The 26088-nt window shown below is 43.7% G+C and overlaps 1 protein-coding gene across 13 annotated transcripts in view; it reads left to right on the top strand.

Moving 5' to 3' along the window:
* The window catches only part of zswim8 (zinc finger, SWIM-type containing 8), a 64496-nt gene extending 42277 nt beyond the window's left edge, over positions 1-22219 (top strand). For 6 of the 13 annotated variants that reach the window (XM_031324048.2, XM_031324053.2, XM_031324047.2 and 3 more), the window contains 12 exons: positions 562-883; positions 3124-3279; positions 4644-4866; positions 6055-6102; positions 8164-8453; positions 8573-8796; positions 12169-12693; positions 13209-13386; positions 13857-14030; positions 14139-14258; positions 17787-17965; positions 20824-22219. In XM_031324048.2, the coding sequence (XP_031179908.2) occupies positions 562-883; positions 3124-3279; positions 4644-4866; positions 6055-6102; positions 8164-8453; positions 8573-8796; positions 12169-12693; positions 13209-13386; positions 13857-14030; positions 14139-14258; positions 17787-17965; positions 20824-21027 (2643 nt within the window). In that variant the 3' untranslated portion in view covers positions 21028-22219. The remainder of the gene's footprint in view (positions 1-561; positions 884-3123; positions 3280-4643; positions 4867-6054; positions 6103-8163; positions 8454-8572; positions 8797-12168; positions 12694-13208; positions 13387-13856; positions 14031-14138; positions 14259-17786; positions 17966-20823) is intronic. The other 7 variants (XM_031324057.2, XM_031324058.2, XM_031324054.2 and 4 more) reach the window with 3 other exon arrangements.
* The last annotated feature ends 3869 nt before the right edge of the window (positions 22220-26088 follow it).

Here is a 26088-nt window from a genome sequence, read left to right on the forward strand (position 1 = left end):
GAACAGTATGGGTGGGGTAGGGGTGGGGGGGGTTCTTAGTGGGTTAATCACCGGGATGCAGAGTTAGAGTTCAGTACTTCTTGCAATATGGGACATGTAATGATCAACACTTCACTTCATCCCTGACACAAAGTGTTTAGTGAATGAATTTCTCACTCTAAACGTTCAGGATTGGAGACCTACTTTTCAAAGTTAACCGGGGTGGGGGGGGGGTAGTGGTGGGACATGGTGTTTGCTTACCTAAACAGACCTTACCCAGTTGTTCAACCTTCCCGTTGTTAAATCCAGATGTTCTAAAATCAGATAATCTCACATCACACATCTGTTTCAACAGATCACTAAGAATCAAAGCCAGCTATGGGAGTTTAGGAAGTGAAGTTTCCCTTCGGGTTTCTTAAATTAACACGTCCCCCTCCCTCTCCCCCCTCTCTCTCACTCCCTGTGTTCCCGGGTTCCTGTGTGTGTGTCTTTCTCTCTCTCTCTCTCTCTCTCTCTCTCTCTCTCTCTCTCTCTCTCTCTCTCTCTCTCTCTCTCTCTCTCTTTTCCTCCTCCCATCCTCAGATTCTGGATAAACTGTTGGACAGGGAGAGTCAGACCCACAAGCCCCAGACGTTAAGCTCCTTCTACTCCAGCAAGCCAGCAGCCGGCAGCCAGCGCAGCCCGTCCAAACACACTGCGGCCAGCCACAGTGGGGCGAGCACGGCCACCGGAGGGGTCTCCAAACACGCACCCTCGTCTTCGTCTGCCACCGCCGTGGCCGCCTCTTCGTCCAGCTCTTCCTCTGCTGTGGCGGTGGCTGGTGAAGAGGTGGCTCATCAGGCTGATCTGAACTCAGTGCAGAACAGTACAGCGGGAGAGAGAAGCACGCAGACCAGGGAGCATGGTGAGAACCTCTCTGGCTGCCATATGTTATTATTAATTGCGAGTTAACTATGACAGTAATGCGATTAATCGCGATTAAATATTTTAATCATTTGACAGCACTAATTATAATTAAAGATATTGTTTTTAATTTAGGCTACACAACATTGATGATAGACTTATGGCCTACAGCTAAGGTAGCCATAAGATAGCCATCCACAGATACAGTTAAGCTTTAAGCTAAGGATTTACTGCACACATTAAATCATGATGTATAAATATATGAATATGCCAACAATTTTTATTTTAAAAGCTTAGTATTGAATGTAACATCAAAATGTACGTGTTAAGGCTTTAGGCCGCCCTATACGTTGTTGTAGGCCCAGTTTAATATGCAACTTAATTTTATACAATATATGTAGTAGGGGGTCCCTGCTCTGTCTTTTTTTCAGCTAAGGGGTCCTTGGCCTAAAGAATGTTGAAGACCCCTACTGTAGAACACATGTGTCAAACTCAAGGCCCACGGGCCGAACCCAGCCCCTCGCAGATTTCGATCCCGCCTTCCTATTAATTTAGGTTTATAATAAAGTTTGGCCCGTCTAGTTGTGCGCCAAACCAAAAAGACGGGAAACTGTTTTCATACTCCAATTACGTGACACTCAAAAGCAGAATTTGGCAGATTTACCAACTTTGAGACTTCAAATTCCCCCAGAAGCAGAGAGTTTTCATAGTTAGGCTGTGAAACAGGTTGTTGTAAAAAAATGTAGTCATTGTCATGCTTGATTTTTCTAAACTCTTATGATGGCTAAGGAACGTTTTTAAGGGCTTTATGTCGACCAAAGTTCGACAGAAAGCCCTTAAACAAGTGACAAAGAAAGCAACAAAATGGTGCAAAAACTGAGAAATGTTTAAAAAAAGTGACAAACACGTCTGAGAAAGCCACAAAAAAGTCGAAAAAAGCAACACAAATGACCACAAAAAGTAACATGCAATAATACAGTCGAAGATATTTGACTGTGCAGTATGTATTTAAAAGCATGTCAATAAACACATGTCTGGCCCTTGATGTAATTCTCTTTTCCAGTGTGGCCCTCCTGCTGTAGATCATCCACAGCAGCCTCATATTTTAGAAATGGTTACGAGACACTCTGGCTCAGCAGTATAATTAGGATCTGTGTTTTAAAAAATAATCTTTAATTCAGGTAATTACGCTATGGTAACGCAGTATTATCTGATAGCGATAGGGCTGGGCAACATGGATCAAATCAATATCAATATTTACAATATTTTTGACCAAATATCTCGATATTGTAGGGTTGACAAATGGTGCTTTCACAAAATATTTACACAGTGAGATTTTTGATAAATAATCATCCGTAATGTGGATGTAATGACTTACGGTGCATTCAGACCAAAAAAGCGATCTGGCAATCAATGACACGTCCCATTTGTGTGACATCCTGTTGTGTTCTTAAACCCCCCCCCAGAAAAAAACAAAGCACAAGTAGACTTTATATTTCACAACTACAGTTTCCTGTCAGACTGTTTATAGAACTCAACGTTTCCGACCGCACTTGAAGGCAGCTTAATTTCACAGGAGAGAGAGAGAGAGAGAGAAAAGAGACGCGCGACTGATTTGTTGTTGAAGGAAACATTCAACTCCTGGGCAGTTCAGTGCTTGTGTTTCGTTTTTACCCCTGGTCATTTTTTAAAAAACTTTCTTGTGGCAGCGATAGAGGCAGTGATGTTTCCCGTTTTCTGTACGGGACTCTCTCACCGCCTCAAACCACAGCTCAAAACACACCGACAAGTCCGATCGCCCGCTACATGATTGGCCACCGCAGCGTGACGTGGCGTTGCGTTTCTCCAAAAGTTGAGTCGGTCTCAACTTTTTGCCACAGGCCCGCTGCGTTTTTTTTAAGTTTCCCACCTGCGTCAACCCCCGCCGCAGCCTAAACACATTACCCCCACTCAAAATAGATGGAAAGACCTGCGTTTTTGCTGGACCGTCAGACAGCCGACGCAGGCAGTCTGAGTCCATCTAAGTGGGCAAACTAATAGAACAGCTAGAACAGTCTGGTAAGTTCCCAATATTACATCACTTTACTGTAACGCAGCCGGTAAAACCAGGAAATGTCTTGCCATATTACGATATCCCAATCGAAGACGATATCTGGTCTCATATCACGATAACGTTATAATATTGATAAATTGCTCAGCCCTAGACAGTAAAAAAGCTCTGTACATGTTCTTTCCTTGCAGTGTCAGATGGGCCTCCTTCGTCCAGTGACCAGCAGAATGAAACGGCTCCATTTAAGCCGGAGGCCACCGTGCCCAGTCGGCTGGCGCTGGGGGCGCGCTGTGGATACAGTCAACGCTGCTGGGGCTCACCTGTCCGGCAGAAGAAGAAACACACCGGTAAACTCAATCATCTCTATATTCTTTACACAGAGCACTACCTCCTCTTTTTCAGAGAATCAATTTAACTTAGTCCTACTTTTGGGACTTTGAGGAAATCGCCAGTCAATCCGCCAAGATGCCAATAGACTGCAGACTAATAGACTTAAGAACTGCTGCCATTGGCCCTTTAAATAACTCAATGTGATCTTTATATAGTATTTATTTATTATTGTTTGCCTGGTGGTTACTGCTGGCTGTGCAAAAAATTGCCCCTTGGGGATACCAAAGATATCCTTGATCCTTGCTGTACAGCCACATGATTTTTTAGCCTGGGTCATAGTTCTGAAACCGCTCCACATCCACAGAATGAACCTGCACTAGGGGTGTAACGGTACGTGTATTCGTACCGGACCGTTTCGGTACAGGGCTTTCGGTGCGGTGCACATGTGCACCGAATGCAATCTTTTGTGTGCAGAACATAGGTCAATTTTCGTGTTTCCACACGAACATATTAAGTGGCGGAAGTCTCCGCGTTCAGCGCAAATCCCGCCCTGCAGCTGATTCTAAAGTTTTCATTGGTCATGTCAATATGTCAATCACTGTACAGATTGCCTACACCAAACACTGATCTCTAAACCTACCCGCCGTCACTGTAACCTAAACCAATGAAATCGACTGCAGGGTGGGATTCCCGCTGAAGTGGTTTGGGGAAAAAAATAAAAATCACACACCGCGCGCTGTACAACATACACGGCATTTTATTTCTTATTCTTTTTTTTATTTTATATATATTTTATTTATTATATTTTATTAAAAAGTGTTTAAAAAAGTGTAAACAAATTGTTAAAAAAAAGTTTATAGTAATAAACAACCTGCAGTTTAATGTTTGCATTTCTTTCCCTTACTGTACCGAAAATGAACCGAACCGTGACTTTAAAACCAAGGTACGTACCGAACCGTGATTTTTGCGTACCGTTACACCCCTAACCTGCACACATACTAGTGATCAGGGATGGATCCGATTGGAGCCAGTATGGGCATTTTTTAACTGATCGGGGATGGGCATTCACCCCAATCACCTTACTCCGATCATTTAGTCACCTGATTGCTGAATTATCAGCTGAGCACAATTTGCGGCAGAACATGAGTTGATTTTATATGTGAGTTTTACAAAAATGCTAGCTGCACTAAGTTAAATGTATTTGGTTGAAGTTACGTTGTTAACTTAGTTATTTTTGTAAACAAAAAAGCGGAGTGCAGCTCTATTATGTAGGCAAACACAAGTATCTGATCGGGACTCGGTATCGGCAGATATTCAATATTTTATAAAATCGGATCAGGATTGAGGGCCAAAAATGTGATGTGCACGTTGTTTCGGACAGGCATGGCGAGTATCGACAGCAGTGCTCCGGAGACGACCTCTGACAGTTCCCCCACCCTCAGCCGGCGGCCGCTCCGGGGCGGCTGGGCAGCGACATCATGGGGGCGGGGCCAGGACAGTGACAGCATCAGCAGTTCATCGTCTGATTCGCTGGGCTCCTCCTCCTCCAGCGGCTCTCGCAGGGCAGGGGGCGGGGCCAGGGCCAAGAGCACCGACACCAGCAGGTAAGCACAGACCTCCTCCTCATCAGGTCACTAAAGCCCTTTTCACACGGGATTAGTATCCTCTCGGGACCTCGTATGATTTAGAAAGTCTCCCCCATCTGCAGCACTGTTGTCAGCCAGTGCGTCAGGACAGTGAAGGACAGTATTAATTAGGTGATCGAGGCAAGAAAGTCTCCTATATGGATCCAGGGCTGTGATTATGTTGCTGCCTTGTTCTGTTACCCTCACTATTCTGCTGAGGGAGCTAGGGTCGAGTTGTTTTTTATGTTTCTTCATTCGGATCAATTTGCGATCCATTCCATTCTGAATAAACGAACCACGCCGTTTATGCTTCGTCCTTGTTGCATTATTCATTAAGATAATTCTAAACAGATTTCTGCAGTTCAAACAACTCAGAATTGTAGTTGAGAACGTCAGTTATAACGGCCCACGTATTAAAAAATTGTCAGGGTTAAGTTGGGCTCGGGCTCATAATTACAGTTAATGTGTCGGGACGGGCCGGGCTCGGACACAATATGCTCGGGTAGGGTCGGGCTTGAATTTTTGGGCCCGATGTAAGCTCTATCGCATGGGATTAATATTATCACAGGACCTCGGTGTTCGGCGAACTATGGTAGGTCATTTTAACACTGTTTTAACAATTTTTAACACGGGAATTTTTACTTTACAAATTACAGACATGGCCGATTTTTCGCATGGGATTAAGATGATAATTATGAATGACTAGAGGTCTCCAGGTAATACTAATCCAGTGCGATTAGGGCTTATGACATATGAAGTAAAAGCACTAGCTGGGTTACTGGAATGACCAACAACACAGCAGATTGAATTAAAAACAAATGCTGTCTGTTAACAGAAGTCTACTTGTGACTGATTTCTCATCAGTTGGCATCTGCTGACTTGCAGACAGTCAACTCCCTGTCAAGCTGTGGTCCCCAGCAGGGGGTTTTATAAAGGAAGCTAAAGCTGGTATTATACTGTGACCCAAGGGGTTAACACGAGTCCCGCTGTAGATGCATATGGCATAGGTTTTTTTTAAATTTCTAGTTCAACATCTTATTTGGCCTGTTGATGTCAACGCTACAACAATAGACAGATGTATCGTACATGATCTGGCCATATCCTGTTTTAAAATCCTATTCCCCACTGTAACTGTGTTTACATTCTTTCATTGACTTTGTGATACAGAGCGATGGTGGGCTATGAACCTACTTATAGAACTGGAGTCACATCCAGGTAACTTCAATTTCTCCTTGTCTCATTACTTCTTTCATTCACTGTGATAGAGAGCCGGGTTCGCACTGAGAAGGCGGCTTGCGATGGAAATGTATTATGTGTTGTTAGTGAAAAAGAAAATATTACTGAGGGTAACTACCGTTTTTTTTTTCAACCTGGACCCTATTTTCCTAAGTTTTTGTGTGTAAGTTACTGATAGGAACAATAATCTTTGAAATTGGTCCAGTATTATATGATGTAACCGGCAGCCACACCGGGCTGCAATGTAACCCTACAGGGCAAATGTGCATCGTCAATTTGATCCACTAAAAGTGCTTTATTTTGCCACTGAAAGGCTTAATTATTATTTTAAGTGTCTGACAACATTATGGAACGGATCCCCACAGAGATAGACCTATTTAAGATCTTTCTGTTTAACCAGAAACAGCTCTGAAGTCGCTAGCGCTAAACCCACCAGACTCCATTTAAAAAAACAATACTTTTAGCATGTATAGAGCCAACATATTTTCACATGTAAATCGGTAAACTATGTGTTTATTTCAACCAAAACTAGAGTTGTGATGGTTGGGAAACTGGAATGACGACCCAAAACGTCTTTTCGTAGTTTTATTTTGTTTCTGTCCACTTTGAATGAAGTGTATTTTACGATGCTAAAATTACTGTTTATTTACATGAAGTCTGGTGTGTTTAGCAAACTCAATTTCGTGGATGTTTTTATGTTTAAAAAAAAAAAAAGGATCTTACTCTTTAACAGAAAGGTCGACCTCCCTTAGAAATCTTTTCCATAATGTTGTCAGACACTTAGAATATTAATCTGAGTCTGTCAGTGGCAAAACGAGCACTTTTGTGAAGGTAAATACAAGATGGACAATTGTCCTATTAACTTACATTGTAGCTTGTTTCACCGCTGCCAACTGCAGCGATCTCACTTAATGCTGGACCAATGTCAAAGATTGTTGTTCCCATCAGTCACTTAGACACAAAAACATAGGAAAATAGGGTCCAGGTTGAAAAAACGGTAGTTACCCTTTAATTTCCTTAATGATTTCTTCACTCTGAACAATGTCCTCCAGCATCAGAAACTTGTATGCGAAAACGCAAGCAGCCCAAGCTGACCAGTCCCAGCTCTTGTGGTGTCCAAGTGGTATATCTGTAGCTGCTGTAGCCCCCGTGTGTTTTATTTTACAAGTAGGTTCACGTGAGCCACAGCATAGCTACGCAGCTACAACATAACCCCTTAATGTACAACTCTAAATCCACCTTAATAAAAGTGATGTTCTGACTTGAGCACACAGACCTCAGATGTAAAGCACAGATCACATCAGTTCACAGTGACATTAAAGAGAAAGTGACAGTATAGAGATGTTCAGCGATGTGCTGAGATACAAGCAGGGGCAAAACAATGAACTCCCCGATTACCTTAGTTGGCAATCTTGTCATCTGACAAGTGATATGATGGTTGCCGATATGGTAATCGATATTACATTGATATCGTGATATGAGACTAGATACCTTACCGGACTGTTCTAGTTGTTCTATTATTTACCAACTTAGTTATTAAATCCACGATACTGAAGATTATTTATCAAAAATCTTGTTGTGTATATATTTTGTGAAAGCACCAAATGTCAACCCTACAATATCGCCGCAATATCGATATCGATGTATTTGGCCAAAAATGTCGTGATATGTGATTTTCTCCATATCGCCCAGCCCTAATGTCCAGTTATTTACAAGACATTTCAAGTGAGGGCAAATTATGAAAATTCTACTTTATTACCACTCAAAGGAGATGGACAACATAACAAACAAGAGGGCAACAGGAAATCCAAACAGGCCTACAGTAAGCATGAGGCCTCAGGGCGCGATACAGTCAAACAGTAGCAATACTCAGTTGGAGTAGGACCAGGTCTGCCTGGAAGGATCAGTCTGCTTTGTTGAGCAGGTTTTTCCTAAAAATAAATAAATCCAAATCTCATTTACAGTAGATCTATTTGTGTCATTATTCTGAACAACTTAGATTCATTCTAATTCACACGTCGCATATTTCCCTGTGTTCAGGTACAAAGGGCGACGTCCAGAGTGCCATGCCCCCCACGTGCCCAACCAGCCATCAGAGGCAGCGGCCCATTTTTACTTTGAGCTGGCCAAAACGGTGCTGATCAAAGCCGGAGGAAACTCCTCCACCTCCATTTTCACCCAGCCGTCAGCCAGCGGGGGCCACCAGGGGCCCCACAGAAACCTGCACCTGTGTGCCTTTGAGATTGGCCTGTATGCTCTGGGCCTTCACAACTTTGTCTCACCCAACTGGCTGTCCAGGACCTACTCCTCCCACGTGTCCTGGATCACTGGTGAGCAGGAGTGTGTTGTGAGAAAGAAAAAAGAGTTAGACAGAACTACAAAGACCAAGGTTTTTCTTAATATCTTTTACTTCCTGCCCACATGATGTATTCTCCCCTCCTTCTCTCAGGCCAGGCCATGGAGATTGGAAGCGCTGCCCTCAACATTTTGGTGGAGTGCTGGGACGGTCACCTCACCCCTCCAGAGGTGGCGTCCCTTGCTGACCGAGCATCGCGGGCCAGGGACCCCAACATGGTTCGGGCGGCAGCTGAGCTGGCCCTGAGCTGCCTGCCTCACGCTCACGCCCTCAATCCTAACGAAATCCAGAGAGCCCTGGTGCAGTGCAAAGAGCAGGTACTGTGGGGGGGGGGTTACCGTTGAGAATAGTCTTGCATTGCCAGCTCCATCTCCACAGCGCTGCAGAGGAAGGTCTGGCTAGTCCACACAACATTCCGGGATGCCAATAAACCAGACCATGTTTTTCTCCCATCCAGGAATGCTGTGTGGACTAGCCAGACCCTCCTCCGCAGCGCTGTGGAGGAAGGTCTGGCAATGCAAGACTACCAGCAAGTTAACTAGCAGTTAGGAAATAGATTGTATAGCCTACTTTTCTTGTACAATCATACGTTTTCTTAATTGCTTTGATTTTATTTTTTTAACTGATATTAGTCGAAATTTGTATTGTCAGTTAAACGGTTAAACATTGACATCCCTTTGGTGGAAGAACATAGAGCTAGAGTAAGATATATATATATAAAAGTGAACTAAGGATTATAATAGTAGTAGTAAGAATCGTGAATCATGAATAATATAAAAAAGAAGAGAAAACATTTGGAATCAAAGATTGAGCTGATTTTCATTAGAATAGATTCTAAGGGTGGCTGCAACAGTGACCCCTCCACCCCGGAGCAGGGTGCCTGTGTGGCAGAGAGTGGTCTGACGGGATGCTGTGGCAGTTAATAAGCAGCAGCTGCCAACCATGCGGCAGGTTCCACCCCCACTCAGGGCTAACAGCAGCAGGTGTTAGCATCAATGTGGAGAACAGGCCATTCTAAATCTGTAAGAGAAAGGGATCAAATGTTTAAAGATTCCCATTGAATTTCAGCTTTGGTTCCAGGTAATGGTAACTGCAGAGCATCAAAACGGTCGGCGACATAACTTTGTTAAAAATGTCTCTCCTAGTACTTTTTCAGCTGCTCGTGGAGTTTTCATGAAAAAAATCTAAACTCACGTTTTACATTCTGATTTTTGAAACTGAATTGAGTTTTATTACATTTTAAAATACAGTGGCAGCAGAACGACGTCGGACAAACGAACGAAGCGACGCGTGTGGCATGTTGAACTGATTGGATACTTTGCTCATCTCTGCATATACCGTAGAGTGTCAGAAAGTCCAATCTGAATTTAAAATGAGTTCTGGCACCTCAATAACTTGAATCTCATCAGCTGAATCTTCTTCTACGAGTTTGATTAAATTGAAATGACATAATCCAAATTGCAGCTGAATACTGTAGCCCAGAGACGTAGTAAGTAGCAATTACGGGGAATTTTCGCCTTGGTTGTTGGTGCATACATTTTGATATGAAATTAACAAACATAAATAAATACAAAAGAATTACACATACATATAACTGTTTGACATTAAGAAAAAAGAGGCTGTATGGATGTGCAAAAAATGTTGAGGGATGTGCAAAAGTTTGGGATCTTCTTTTTGTTGTTATAGTTTGACCTAAAATCAATTGAAGTCTTCGTGGGCATTCACACCAAGAAAAGTGGGGTGGGGGGTGGAGTGTCAATTAAACGGCCCATTTGTGTGACGTCCCCCCAGCAAAGCACAAGTAGACTTTGTATTTCACAATTACTGTTTTCTGTCAGATTGTTTATAGATTTCGACGTTTCCGACCGCACTTGAAGGCAGCTTCATTTCCCAGGAGAGAGAGAAAGATAAGAGAGGAGTGTGACATAGCCAGTGATTTGTTGTTGCAGGAAACATTCAGCTGTTAAACAAACTCCTGGGCAGTTCAGTGTGTTTTTGACCTTCATAGTTTCTTGTGGCAGAGATAGAGGCAGTGATGTTTCCTGTTTTCATGTACGGGACACTCTCACCGCCTCAAACACACCCATAAGTCTGATGTCCAGTTACATGATTGGCCACCGTGACACAGCGTGACGTGGGGTTGCGTTCTTCCAAAAGTTGAGTCTGTCTCAACTTTTCGCCGCAGGCCCGCTGCGTTTATTTGCGTGTCCCTCTGCGGCAAAGCCCACCGCAGCCTAAACGCACTACCCCCATTCAAAGTGAAAGTCAAGACCTGCGTCTTTGCCTGACCTGCGGACGGCCAACGCTGGCAGTGTGCACACAGCCTAAAAAGGTATTTAGCTTGCTAAAACCTGCTGATAAAGATACCAGTGAAGAATTTTTGACACCTTGAGCAGAGCCTACGATCCCACTATCCCCTCTAACCCTTTGTCAGACATTTTCGGTATTTCCTCTGACGCTGACCTCCCCGTTGCACTGCGGCGGGCCCTGGCGTTTACATCTCTGCTAGCCCGGAGACTGAACTTGCTCAACTGGAGGCTCTCCCGCCCCCCCCACACGACCGCTGGATTAACCCTTGTGTGGTGTTCATATTTTTGCTACACAGCCAATGTTCCCGGGTCTGGTGGGCCCACCACATCATTAGGCTTTTAAATCAATACAGCCATAACAATTTCTGTAAAAATACTTACCAGATGTTTACTTTAGCTCAATTACCAATGATATATACATCATTTATGGTTCATATTTGACATTTACCTCTTTGAGATCACATTCATGATCAAATGATCATTTTTGTTTTTTGTGAGAAAACAGGGAAATTCAATTATTAAAAAGAGATTTGAGAGAAAAAATATTTTTGATCATTATTGGTGCTTATGTCTTAGAACTTAATCAGAACAGATGAAAGTGCTTGAAATGTAACAATTGTGTAACTTTGTGTGGGAATAGCAGGTGCAGAAAGACAACATAGTTTCATAGCACCTACAATTATTACACTCAGGTCCAGTAGACCTGAACACCTCATATGTAATAGTTATGTGTAGGGGGGGGGGTGTACCTTGTGCAGTCATTGAAAATTAGCTTGTTTTTATGCTATTCACAGAAAATGAGCCAAGGCCAATGAGTTTGAGTTAGAAGAAATAATAAACAGCATAATTTTTCTTTTAGCAAACATTGAAAACGGGCCCCACAGACCCGAACAACACACAAGGGTTAAAGAGGTGCTCAACAACTTGAAGCTTGAGAAGCTTAGATCGTCTCTGAAAGGCTCTATCTCGACATTCCTGGAGACATGGAAGCCTTTCCTAGGATTAGTTGACTCCCTCAGCTTATCTCCTGACTCGGAGGACTGAGCTCCTTCTGGACTGCTCCACTCCACTTCTCTCTTCCTGTATCTCTTTTAATTTGTCTAACTTTTTCACATTTTCTCTTTTGATGTTGTGTGCCCTTATTGGTGTGTGTTTGTCAGTGTTCATGGGTCTGTGTTGTGTGTCCGTTTGTTTTGGACCTGAACTGGGTTGGTTTGTGGGTGGGTAGGGGACTTGTTTTCACTATGCCTTGTTCACCATGGACTGTGCTTTATGTCACCTGTTATGAAAATTTAAATTAAAAAAGTAAAGTAAATGCATAACCCACAGTGATCTCCTCTTCACTCGGCTCTGTCCCTGTCTGTCCCTGTGTCCCTCCAGGACAACGCGATGCTGGAGAAGGCCTGCATGGCGGTAGAGGAAGCAGCCAAGGGTGGAGGTGTGTACCCAGAGGTTCTGTTTGAGGTGGCTCACCAGTGGTACTGGCTGTATGAGCAGTCAGTGGGTGGGGGCTCGGCCCAGCAGCGGGAGACCTCTGGGCGCTGCGGGGCCAACGGGGGCTCGGGCAGGAGGCCCCCGGAGGCCACCTGTGTTGTCCTGGACACCGGAGCCAACATGGAGTCGGCGGGAGTGACCACAGTCACAGCCTCGGTCACCGCAGCAGCCGTCGTACCCGTCATCTCTGTGGGCTCCACCATCTATCAGTCCCACGCCATGCCCGGCCAGGCCATGGCTCACCCCCACAGCCAGGGCCTCCACCCCTACACCACCATTCAGGCCCATCTCCCCACCGTCTGCACCCCCCAGTACCTGGGACACCCTCTGCAGCACGTCCCCCGACCCACCGTCTTCCCTGTAGCTGGGGCTGCGTATCCACAGGTCAGGACTCTTCACACAACCATTGGGGTATTTGTGGAATTGTCTTTTTTATAATAATAATAATAATAATAATTTAAAAAAAAAGCTAAGAATGTGTCCACTGCTGTAATGTGAACGTACAGTTTGGGTCTTCAAAACTACATAAATGGCTGCAGGCAGCCAGTGTACATAACCTGACATGTTTGACTCACTCAGCTGTAACGCCTGTTAAAAGAATCAATTATAAAGTCCAACATTTGGTGGAAAACATTAGGTACATTTAGAGCTGCTACTAATGATGATTTTCGTTCATCTGCTGATTATTTCTCTTGATTATAATTGATAAAATGCTCAAAGACTTAAATAATTGATTCATGTTTTGTCAAATCTGTTGCTGTTGTCAAATAAACATTGTTTGTGCTCCACAGACTACTATTTAATGGAGGTAGTATGTTCACTCAAGCTAACTGTTTGTACGTGTGTGTGTGTGTGTGTGTGTGTGTGTGTGTGTGTGTGTGTGTGTGTGTGTATGTGTATATGTGTGTGTGTGTGTACCTCCTCAGGGAATGCACCCAGCCTTCATCGGAGCCCAGTACCCGTTCTCAGTGGCCACTGGCCCCCAGCCACCTATGGCAGCCACGGCTGTGACCTTCCCTGGTGTCCCCGTACCGTCCATGACTCAGATCGCCGTCCATCCCTACCACGCTGAGACCGGCCTGCCCCTGAGCACTACTGTAGCAGGTCAGGACACGCTGTGTGTGTGTTTCATCTGTGTTTAACTCCGGCAATTGTTCTTCTTATTGTAAGGCTGCATTTACATTGCTACGTTTTGGTTTTTAAGCACGGTTTGGAGCCAAAAGCGATCTCTGTGCACACAAGTGTTTTTAGCTCCACATAATCTTGCATCGCCAGACCTTCCTCCACAGCGCTGCGGAGGAGGGTCTGGCTAGTCCACACAGAATTCCGGGATGGGAGAAAAATATGCTCTGGTTTATTGACATTTCTGTAAACCGATCACAATCGTCTTGGACGGTGCTCGGAAACGCCACAGCAATGGGAATGCGAGGTATGAACATAGCAAAAGATATTTGTTTTTAAACCAAAACGTAGCAGTGTAAATGTAGCCTAAGTTGGTAAACCTTATAGTACATGGGATGGGTTTGTGTGTTGGTCTATGCTAAACAGTAGGATGTGTCTATCATGTTTTACAGTAGGCAGCGTCCACTCGGGCCCCACCATCCAGGCCATACAGGCAACATCTCTGCCCTCGCTCTCCTCCCAGCCCGGCTCATTAGTCAGCACTCCTTTCCCAGTAGAGGACGAGCAGCACAGCCAGCCAATCAGCCAACAGGGCCTGCACTACCTGCATTCTGCCTACAGAGTTGGTGAGGAGTTTGTGTCCTATGATTATATTTTACTTTAACTCATCAATGTGCATGTGGTACAATGGGTTAACTGAACAAATGGGATATCTACTGTGCTCTTGTGTGAAGGCATGTTGGCATTGGAGATGCTGGGCAGGAGGGCTCACAATGACCACCCCAACAACTTCTCCAGGAGCCCACCGTACACTGAGGACGTCAAATGGCTGCTGGGACTGGCTGCCAGGCTAGGTGAGTCTGCTCATACTTGAAGGGACAGCAATAAGAGGGAGGTTATTGATTAGTTAACTGGTGTAAGATTCTTAAGGCATCCGGTACATAGCTGAGCATGGCTGGAAGCACACACACCAGTAACCCAGCTAGAAAGTCTGTGCCTGCTGTAGGTGGCAGCATACAGAATACAGTGACAATGAACAACTGAAGAGTTTTATTGACAGTCAGTATCACAACAAGGTACCTTCTACACCACTGTTTTTCCTCTAGGGGTACTTTGGAGTACTGCAGGGGCTACGTGAGATTTTTTTTTTAAAGTTAATTTAAAAAATATCAATCATCCAAAATTCCTAAAATAATTACACATTATAAAATGAAAGAAAGTAACATTTTAACGTTGGAGACAAAAAGAGACAGCAGGGTTCCTTGCAGCTACCCTCTGTCGAATGAATGAACACTCAGCAAAGCCTCCGTGCAGTCAGAAAGAGTTCCATTGTGTTGTCCTTTTCCTCCATCACATCGGATTAGAAAAGGAAACGATGACGATGAGGTATTTTAGACAAACCAATACCAATTTAAAGACAGTGGTCTTAAACATAGAGACGAGGCGACCGGGAGTCCTTCCATGGCCACGGTGGAAGGTTCTTGATTGGCCAAGTCACTGAGTCCAGCTGAACATGTGTTAATAAGCAATATTAGATTAGCTAGCTAAATGTATGTTTGTGAGCTTATTTTCTGTGCTGTGTTGTAGGGATGTCACAATTTTGATTTTGAATCAAAAATTGATCGAAATAAGCTTTTGATTTCGAAATCAGAAGCAATATCGGAGATTTTCCCCAGCTAAAGACTAGGCTATTGTGGCATTATTGAATAACAAAAAAATAAAAGTTTAAATTGAGTCGAAACGTGACCTTAAAATGCAATCGTGGATCTTGAGAATTGTGACACCCCCGCTGTGTTGTTGCTAGCGTCTTTGATAAACCAAATCTAGCGATAGGAAGAGCAACATCTCCCCCCCGTCAGACTGACTGCTATTTTGGGTGGTGTCATTTTCTGTAGCCTGTGGCCCAACAGGTAACTTGGCTCTCCAAGCTAACGTTAGAGAAGCGTTATTATGGATTCCATGTAACTCCTAGGCAAGTCCCGCCGCTGATTGGTTGGGGTTAGGCATTGACCTCGACAGGGGTGTCGGACTGGGGATGTGAAGGGGTCTGAGTACCCATGGCCCTTATGTGATGAGGGCCCAAAAAGATGAATAGCTGTGAATGTGAAGAGAATTATTTTCTACAGGGCCCAGAATTTTGTGCTACGCCCCTGGACCTCGAGTGGTTAAGATTAGGATAGCCGATTGGTCAGGGGATAGGACCTGAACAAATCAGGTTACGTTACCTCGTGTAAGCATGGGCGCCTGGCCAATAGTTGTGTGTGAATGCTATTGAAGGGCGGGTCTTGCCTAGAAGTTTTTGTGTGATTGTTGCGGGCAAAAATCCTTGATTATGCGGCACGTTTTCTTAAAACATGCGATGGAATATGCGGGATATTTATGCAATTTTATGCTATGAAATTGCGGGAACTTGCAAAAAACTGCGGTTTCTTCATGGCTTCATCGCGGGGTTTGTAGCTTTACAATGATGTTCACTAGAGTTGAGCCGGATACTCTGCTGAAACGAGTATCCGGTACAGATACAACACTTTTGCAGAGTACGAGTATTGTACGAGTAATACGAGTCAATATCTGTGCTCGGATTGAATAAAAATCCTCATTGGGTAGCTGACTGTGTCTGCGTTCTGTGATAGGCTAGTCGTCACAGCGCCCCTCCCCTACACACATACAGATTTATTGTGTTGCTGTGTCCAGCACTGCTCACTCACACACAGAACACTGAGAAGAGAAGATCTCTCTCGCTCTCTCGCTCTCTCTCTCTCTCTCTCTCTCTCTCTCTCTCTCTCTCTCTGTCTCTCCCTCAGTCACTCAGGTTCACGGGTCTTTTCCGTTAACGTTTAGGGTTTTTTCAGCTTCAGGTTTGTTTTTTACTTCGGTTTGTAGTACTTACTTATTAACCAGTAGAGTTCTGGTAAACGTGGGGTTTGTTCAGACGTGGTGCTTGGTAGAATGCGACTGGCGTTGCGTCTCTGCCTGTCGGAGATTTTTTTTCTTTTTTAAACCGTCAGCTGGCTCTAACCAGTTTTTTTGACTTTACGCACTGAGTGTCTGACACTTTCTTGCTGTATTTCATAAAAAAAAAATAAAGGAAGTAGTGGTATAAAACTATATTACAAATGAATTAGCTACACACACACACACACTCTCTCTCCCTCTCTCTGCCGGTCATCGGACTTTGTTTTTGTTTTTAAACCGTCTGCTGGCTGTAACCAGTTTTTTTGACTTTACGCACTGAGTGTCTGACACTTTCTTGCTGTATTTCATAAAAAAAAATAAAGGTAGTTGTGGTATAAATAATATTACAAATTAAGCTACACACACAAACACACACAAATTTCAAGACAACCGACCCACTTCCGGGTTAAATTCCGTCCACTTCTGGGTTAGGCCCCGCCCAGTCCGAGTACAGATACAGATACAGATAATTCATATGGTTAACAGATACAGATAATGCTGTACTCGCTCATCCCTAATGTTCACGTCGCGTGATTACATCACTTCATAACGTTCCCATGGCAACAGGGGAAAATCGCTGCTCTTGTGTGAAGTAAACGCAACATTTTTCAACTTTCTGCTAAGATATATGTGACTTTTTTTGCAACGAAAATGCAGGGATTATGAAATCATGCAAGCCCCGCATATTTTGCGTGGAAGTCTGCAATTTATGCGGCGTATTTGAAAAAATGTATGCATTGAATTATGCGATCACATAATCGCGTTTTTCTGGAGGGACTGAGAGAAAGTGTTGACATATGGAAGCATCAAACATGCATTTTAGATGAAGGAGAGAGAGTAGATCCAGTTTGCTCAGCGCTGTTAAATTGTCTGTACGGGACGCAGGAGTTGTCTACCCACTTCTAGTAAACAAACATTGTGATTGTGTCTATTGCCTCAATTTGAATTGACACACACAACATACACTTTATAAACAGTCTCCTCTTCCTCAACTGTCACTTACTCTTTTCGCCATTGTAGCTTTCAGTCGACAAAATGATAGTCAGCCTCGACAGATGGTCTAATCTCTTTCATTAGAAGTCCTTGCAGTGACTGTATAGACCAACGTTAGAGCTAAACAGAAATTGAACAGACAGAAAAACAATATAGGCATTAGATTGATAGCATCGGAAAGTTATCAAAGTCCATGAAAATAAACTCAAATTTACTAAAACACAAACAAATGCACTAAACACACCTTCCCGTTCCTTTGAAAACCTTTTCTCTCTCCTTTTCTACAGGCGCCGTTACCTTTTACCTTGTTTCCTTTGTGTCAATTTCCAACTTTACAATGCGTTATGAAGAAAAACTTCACCAACCTTTTACACTCATCTACATATCCAATCCGCTTGTTTCTCTTCCTTCTCTCTGCCTGTCCATCCTGTCAGGAGTCAACTACGTGTACCAGTTCTGTGTCGGAGCGGCGAAAGGTGTCCTCAGTCCATTCGTCCTGCAGGAGATCATCATGGAGGCTCTGCAGAGGCTGAACCCCGCCCACATCCACGCCCACCTCCGGACCCCTGCTTTCCACCAGCTCGTCCAGCGCTGCCAACAGGCCTACCTGCAGGTACTCTGCAGCCCAAGCTGCTTTCATAACCAGTGCACACTGATCTGCAGCAGAATCAGCCCACAAATCAGTAAACCCATAATACTGGTTTATGCCGCAGCTAGTCTATATCCACCACGTTCCATTTCTGGGATTGACAGATGTCCGTTACCTTCCTCTTCCTTTGTGTTGGCGTTCTAACCTCTGGTGGATTTCTGAGGACTATGGTTAACTGCTCCTCAGATCTCTGCAGGGTAAATCCAGACAGCTAGCTAGACTATCTGGCCAATCTGAGTTTTCTGTTGCACGACTAAAACAACTTTTGAATGTACACATGTTCCACCAAAACAAGTTCCTTCCCGAGGCTATTTAGCAGAGGCACCGTGGCTCCTTACAATTACTCCTGACAATTGTGATTGGTTTAAAGAAATACCAATAAACCAGAGCACGTTTTTCTCCCATCCAGGAATGCTATGAGGACTAGTCAGACCCAAGGTCTGGCAATACGAGACTATGCAGCAGCTGAGTCATTTGTGGTTAATCGTAATAGGTGTTTGGTCAAACTTCTGCTCCGACCTATACTGACAGAGTGTGTCTTGTCATATTCTGAAAGCCACCCCCCCCCGGAGGGGGAGACAACTCTCTGCTCTCCGCTGACTTGTATTGCGTGAAGGTAGAAACACGCGTCCGGTATGAATGGCCAGGCACGTATCTACGCTACGCGACACTTGCGGTGTGTTCCAGCTGTCACTCGCAGCTCGCGGGGTCTAAACCGCCCAATTGGTTCACATCATATTTCCATACAGAAGTCAATGGTTAACATGGGGAAGAGAAGCGGGCAGGACCTGCTGTCTCCGTCCGGCGGCTGCCAAAATGAGCCAAGCAGCAAAAGCGCGCCCGGAGAGTCAGAGAGGCCATTTCATGTCATTTCATCTCATTTATGATACAGGAAGGAAAACATAGAACATAGTTACGGCACATGAACACAGAAACACTTGTACAGGACATTAGCATGGACTAGACACATACAGACAACTAAAGACAACAATACAGACTTGGACAATACATGAAAAAAAATCAATGTGTACAGTGTAACTGTTGAGAAACTAGAACTGGGCAATATATCGATATTATATCTATCGTGATATGAGACTAGATATTGTCTTAGATTTTGGATATCGTAATATATATGAAGTGATGTCTTTTCCTGGTTTTAAAGGCTGCGTTACAGTAAAGTGATGTCATTTTCTGAACTTACCAGACTGGTGTAACTGTTCTATTATTTGCCTTTACCCTCTTACTCATTATATCCACATTACTGATGAATATTGATCTAAAATCTCATTGTGTGAATATTTTGTGAAAGCACCAATAGTCAACACTGCAATATCGTTGTGGTATCGATATCGAGGTATTTGGTCAAAAATGTTGTGATATTTGATTTGCCCCATATGGCCCAGCCCTAATTTAACCACGATGCATCTGTCTTCCTGAAGGTGTATTTAAACTCGCGCTGGAGGCGTTAGGTTGAGCTCAACCTAGAGCTGTAACAATTCCAAATCTTTCTATACAGTTAATTGTCTCATAAGTAATTGTAATTAGCGATATAGTTGTATCCTTCAGTCAAATTAAAAAAATATTTATTAAGTACACAGCTTATGAAGTTAACCACGCCTCTGTTTTATTATCATAAAACATTTTTTTTTCTTAAATGAACATAAAACTGACATTTACCATCAACAGTCAAACACCTTAGGACTATAAAACATATTATGATTAGACAATCATTAAAGAATTGTTACAAACCTAGCTGAACCTTCAAGGTAAGCAAAGATGCAAATATCTCCGCACAGACAGAATGTGTTATGTGTTTTAGAGCCCGACTGATATTATGGGCTGATATTATCCCCTATTATATATACCGTATTACCCTCTTCAACCATGTTGGGAGTGTTGGCGTTGTATAGTCTGTCCACCAGAGGGTGCTCTACAACCTCCCTGTTGGCCACACTCTTTAACTTTCATATCTTAAGTTTGTATTTTTATACATTTTATTTATCAGAACTTTAATATATTTTGATGTTCCTCTGTTCTGTTGTGACAATAAAACTAACAAGTTTATTTTTAAACTGCATTATATTATTTTAGTGAGGACTCATAAATAACTACAAATAACTAATGTTAGGGAAATCTGTTTATGTTTTGATACGCATTTCTGGATTATTTTTCTATCTATCTATCTATCTAGATATATATCGACTGCTCCATCTCAGTGCTCTTTTCTCTGAATAAGGGCTGCACAGTTACCGCAATTTCATAAAAATTGCAATATGGATTAGTGCAATATCCAAATCGCGGGGGGAGGGGTCTGACTAGTCCACACAGCATTCTGGGATAGGAGAAAAACGTGCTCTGGTTCATTGGCATTTCTTTAAACCAATCACAATCGTCTTGGGCGGAGCTAAGCTCCGTACGGCACCACGGTGCCTCTGCTAAATAGTCTCAGGAAGGAACTTGTTTTGGTGGAACATGTGTACGTTTAGTTGTGCAACAGAAAACTCAGATTGGACAGATAGTCTAGCTAGCTGTCTGGATTTACCCTGCAGAGATCTGAGGAGCAGTTAACCATAGTCCTCACAAATCCACCAGAGGTTAGAACGCCAACACAGAGACAGAGGAAGGTAAGGGACATATGGACAAAATGAGGGCCATCCGGCGGAATTTCCAGCGGCACCTGAACGATCCCGGAAGTGGAACGTCCTCGATATAGACTAAAATAATGGCATTAAGTTATTTTCTTCATATGGTGCAGCCTTATTATGAATTGTCCGTCTAGGCTGCCTGTAGAGTCACACCTCTCTCTCTCTCTCTCTCTGCAGTACATCCACCATCGGCTCATCCACCTGACGCCTGCCGACTACGATGACTTTGTGAACATCATCCGCAGCGCTCGGGGGGCCTTCTGCCTGACGCCCGTGGGGATGATGCAGTTCAACGACGTGCTGCAGAACCTGAAGAGAGGCAAGCAGACCAAGGAGCTCTGGCAGCGCATCTCCCTGGAGATGGCCACCTTCTCCCCCTGAGCAGGACGCTGACGGGGAGAGTGTGCTGGGCCTGGGGGTCCCGAGGAGTCCCATCCAGCACCCCACCCTCACCCCCACACCCATCCTCCAGCGTTGCTACTGCCACTGCACTGAGCGGGCTACATTGACGCTGTCTTGGTTCCGTCAGGAATCCCTGCTCTCTGCTACGTGGAACTCACACAAACACAGCACACAGGCAGTACAATCAGCCCCCCCCCGTTCCCCCCCAACCCACAGAGACTTCCTTTTTTTATGTGTGTGTCCCCCCCCCCAAGAGCTCCGAGGAGGAGCCAGGTCCCCTTCCTGTTCTCCACTGACTCCTCACTCCTGTTTTATCATGGTTCATGTTTGTGTAACTGTGGAATTAAAGTGTACTCCTTCCTTTCTTCATCTTACTCGTCTCTTGCATTTCCCCGAAACGGAAGACATTGACGGGGATCTCTCACCCTCCATCCTCCAGTATTTTGTTTAGTTTTAGTTTTTAATGAAGCCACTGCGTGTGGCTCATTTTCATGCTGCAACATTCCTGTCCAGAGTGGTAGGTGCTGTGATAGGTGCTGTGAGGCCTCATTCACCCAACGCGTGTCACTATGGATCTGAATCTTTGCAGTGTGTGGAAAAAAAGGAAAAATTGCAAGGAAAACGAAAAAAAAAAAAAGGTTTAATATGAGACAAATTATATTGTGAGTACAGTTGAGGATTTTTTCAGTATTTTGTTTAATCTTTTTTGATACTTTGTATAGAATATGACGTGAGCAGAGAGGAACGGGAAGAGAATGAGAGAGTGTTGAAGTTGCTGTCGTCGTTGTTGTAGAGGGGGGGGTGTCCATGTTTCCATTTGGGCCTGCCTGAGGAGTGACATGAGAACAGCTCCCGACCAAAACCAGAGGCCACCTGACCACTGCTGGGCCAATCACGGCCAGCGAGGGCTCACTCAGTGTCCAGCAGGTCCAACATCTGGATCAGTCTGGAGTTTTGATGTGTCAGCAGGGCTGGGTATCATTTTAAATGCATTGTTCTTTTTGTTTGTTTTTCCGAGCTCCTCCTTGTTTCTTTTTTTTGTGCTAAATATACATCTGTTTTTCTCCAAAATATTTCTTGACATTTAACAAAATAAGCCAAATTTGTCAAATTCAGTCTGTAAACTGTCTCAACACAACTGTGAAAATTTCAGCAAAAATAAAATCCATTAAGAAAAGTGATGTTCATATGACAAGAAACCAAGCCAGTCCCTCCAGAAAAACGCGATTATGCAATCGCATAATTCAATGCATAATCAGCCAAAGTTCGCATATTTATGCGGGGGCCGCATTTTTTTCAAATACGCCGCACTTTCGCCACATTAATTGCCGATTTCCGCGCAAAATATGCGGAGCTTGCATGATTTCATAATCCCCGCATTTTCATTGCAAAAAAAGTCACATATCTTAGCAGAAAGTTGAAAAATGTTGCGTTTACTTCACACAAGAGCAGCCATTTTCCCCTGTTGCCATGGGAACGTTACGAAGTGACGTAATTACGCGACGTGAACATCATCGAAAAGCTGCAAACCCCGCGATGAAGCCACGATGAAGCCGCAGTTTTTGCAAGTTCCCGCAATTTCATCGCATGAAATTGCATAAATATCCCGCATATTCCATCGCATTTTTTAAGAAAACGTGCCGCATAATCAAGGATTTTTGCCCGCAACAATCACAAAAAAACTCTGCATTTTTCTGGAAGGACTGCCAAGCATTGGGTGACACTAGGGTTGGGCATCGTTTGGATTTTAACAATTCTGATTCCAATTCCGATTCTTCCTTTAGATTCCGGTTCTTATCGATTCTGATTCTTTGAGGGGTGGAGTTGAAACGGGTCACATGCTTATTTTCACAAATAAGAGGAAAGTTATATTTTGATTGAACGGTGGGTTGCAGTTTTACCGGGCTTTTTCAACGTAAAATAAAGCCAGACTAGAGTGCTGCTTACTGTGCTTCAAGGCTGTAACACAACAAGTGCCTGGTCGCTACGGAAACCAAAACTTGTGCATATTAAACTGGGAAGCGATGATCGGATATGAAACCAAGTCCTCCAAACGATTCCAATAAAGAAACAATTCTACTGGAATCGTAATTTTTCAAACGATTCCAAGTAGGAATCGGTTCTCGATGCCCAATCCTACGTGACACCAGTTATTATTCCATACCCAGCCCTTCTTTTCAGCATCCTCATCACTGACTGGTCTAAATGCATAGACAGTCCAAGATGAATCCCATTGAGCGGTTTAGGGCAGCAGCTGTGTACTGCGTGGTGGAGTTGCCCACAAACTTCTCAGTCTTGTCCTCGTCTTTCCAACTTCTCATTCTTGTGAAACCAAAAACCTACAGTTTAGAATAGATAGAACACACTGTAAATCATATCTTTGTTTAGCTTTTCCAAGTACATGTTAGTATTATTTTCTTCTTTGCCTCATTCTGGTGCACCAAACATGAATGAGCTTAGCAAAGCCCCCCCCCCTGCCTCACTACAACTCTGATTGGTTGTTTTGTCAGTCACAAGGGGCAGTAATGAAACCAACCAAGTGTTTTCAAAGAGTATGGTTTGGTTTTACTAGAGAGAAAGGAAGGGAAGAGATCTAAGTTGGTTTGTAAGTCTTCAATGGGAAGCATCTGGGACTGTCTCACAGTGGATAAGACCGAGGCTGTGTTTCATTGTTTTTGGGCCGTCTTCTTCAAATTCACACTTCAAAACTGAATGTGTGCCATTCAGTCTATTCAGTGCAGCTAAGAATGGCATCTGCTTGAATTTGGAGGATTCCTTGAGGTCTTTATTATCCCCAAAATGCATTTTTTGGGCCAGTCACTTGTCTCTGTGAGGCTACAGCTGTGATTCTGCGATGCCACCACAATGACTCCTCTCCAGACTGTCTTCAGAGACCAGGACTTTAACGCAGCGGCCCCTGAAATGAGACACAGCTGAGGTTTGGCTCTGGGAAGCCCTGCTTTGCTGAGCTGTGTGATGCACATGAGTCCAAACACTCGGCCAGACCAGTGTCTGAGTGGCCCCCTTCATTCAGTGTGTTTAGCTCATGGACATGGTGCTGTTCCTTTAAGACATGTTGAAGTTCCATCTCTGACCAGGCAGCTGCTGTGGTTCTGAACCCACCTCTCTGATTGGCTCTGGACCTCACAGGTGAAGGTGACTTAGTAAAAAATGTACTGTGATATTTTTGTATTCCTCAAAAAGTGTAGCTTGATTGAAAAGTTCTATATGTGCTGATTGCAAAAGGTTCTAATTTAGAGTGAAAAGAATTAAAAAAAAAAAAAAAAAAAGATAAAAGCAATACGAAAACGTGTAGAGTTTACTTAATAAAGATAATTCAAAACACTAACTTGCTTTGAGTGATTTGTGGGATTCTGTGGGAGGTTAGTCTCGCTTAGTCTTCCTCCACAGCGCTGCGGAGGAAGGTCTGACTAGTCCACACAGCATTCAGCAGGGTTCATACGTTTAGAAAAAAAACTGGAAAAGTTATGGAATTTGAAAAATGCAAATTCCAGGCCTGGAAAGGTTTTGGAAACATAAAAAGACCCAGAAAGTTTTGGAAAAGTCATGGAATTCTTTTTTTTTAACACAGCATTATAATATGTGATTAATAAATGTATTTTCACGTCGTCCTAACCTCAACGTTCTATTCGGGGCGCGATATTACAACTTCCACTATGAACCACATAAATTGTCATTCATTTTATTGTTAAACCTCTGAGGGTAAACTTTAACACAGATTTTTATTCTAATTGTATAATGTCGACTGACATTTTCAGGAATACATAGTCATGGAAATTTGCCAAAAAGTCATGGAAAAGTATTGGTTAAAATGCGTATGAACCCTGATTCTGCGATGGGAGAAACACATGCTCTGGTTTATTGGCATTTCTTTAAACCAATCACAATCGTCTTGGGCGGTGCTAAGCTCCGGATGGAGCCACGGTGCCTCTGTGTGCCACATGTGTACGTTCATAAGTAGTTTTAGTCATGCAACAGAAAACTCAGATTGGACAGATAGTCTAGCTAGCTGTCTGGATTTACCCTGCAGAGATCTGAGGAGCAGTTAACCATAGTCCTCAGAAATCCACCAGAGGTTAGAACGCCAACACAGAGACAGAGGAAGGGGATGGACATCGGCGAAAAGACATGCATCCGGAGGAATTTCCTGCGGCACCGGGGCAATCCCAGAAGTGGAACGTCGAGGATATAGACTAGTGGGAGGTCAACGGGTCCTGAAGCTGCCTGCGTGCTCTCAGCAGTGGCCACAAGAGGGAGCGATGGGATCATTTATCACATCATCAATCAGTCAGGACCAAAATGTCCCTTCTTTCCCAGCACTATACAACACATACAGTATGTCTGATACAGGTGCAGAGCTGGGGGGGGGGGGGCTTCTGTGTCTCCAGCCCTAAATGTTTTCTCAAAAGCCCCGAATCTTTTACTTACTGTTCTATGCTGCTACTATTACCACTACCAGGGTGAGATTTGTCAGGGGGATGCGTAGGATTTCCCCCTTTCTGGTCTACATATCCCTGCCTCTGCTGAATTATTTTTTAATCCCCAGTAGGGACAAAATGTACCCCCCCCTCAAAGTGATCATTCACTCTGACATCTCTCCATTAGTGCATGTATAGGACCTGAGCATGTGTGTGTAGTTCAGGCCTGTGTGTAATGTGTTCTAACAAACAGAGTGAAATTTGTAATTTCCCCATTGGGGATCATTAAAGAGTAGAAATGATTTAAAAAAAAATTATAAAAAATAATGAAAATAGAAGTATGTTAAACTAAGTAAAGCGCTATAACTTGAAACACCTAGGGCCCTATTTTACCGATCTAAGCGCACGGCGTGAAGCGCCTGGCGCAGGTGTGTTTAGGGCGTGTCCAAATCCACTTTTGCTAGTTTGACGGCGGGAAAAAGGGTCCGTGTGCCGGGTGCATGGTTCTAAAGCATTGTACTTAGTGTCTTCATTAATCAGAGGGGTGTTTTGGGCGTAACATGCAATCAACCAATCAGAGATCATCTCCCATTCCCTTTAA

Source organism: Sander lucioperca, chromosome 7 (genome assembly GCF_008315115.2).
Source record: "Sander lucioperca isolate FBNREF2018 chromosome 7, SLUC_FBN_1.2, whole genome shotgun sequence".
Lineage (NCBI taxonomy): Eukaryota > Metazoa > Chordata > Actinopteri > Perciformes > Percidae > Sander > Sander lucioperca.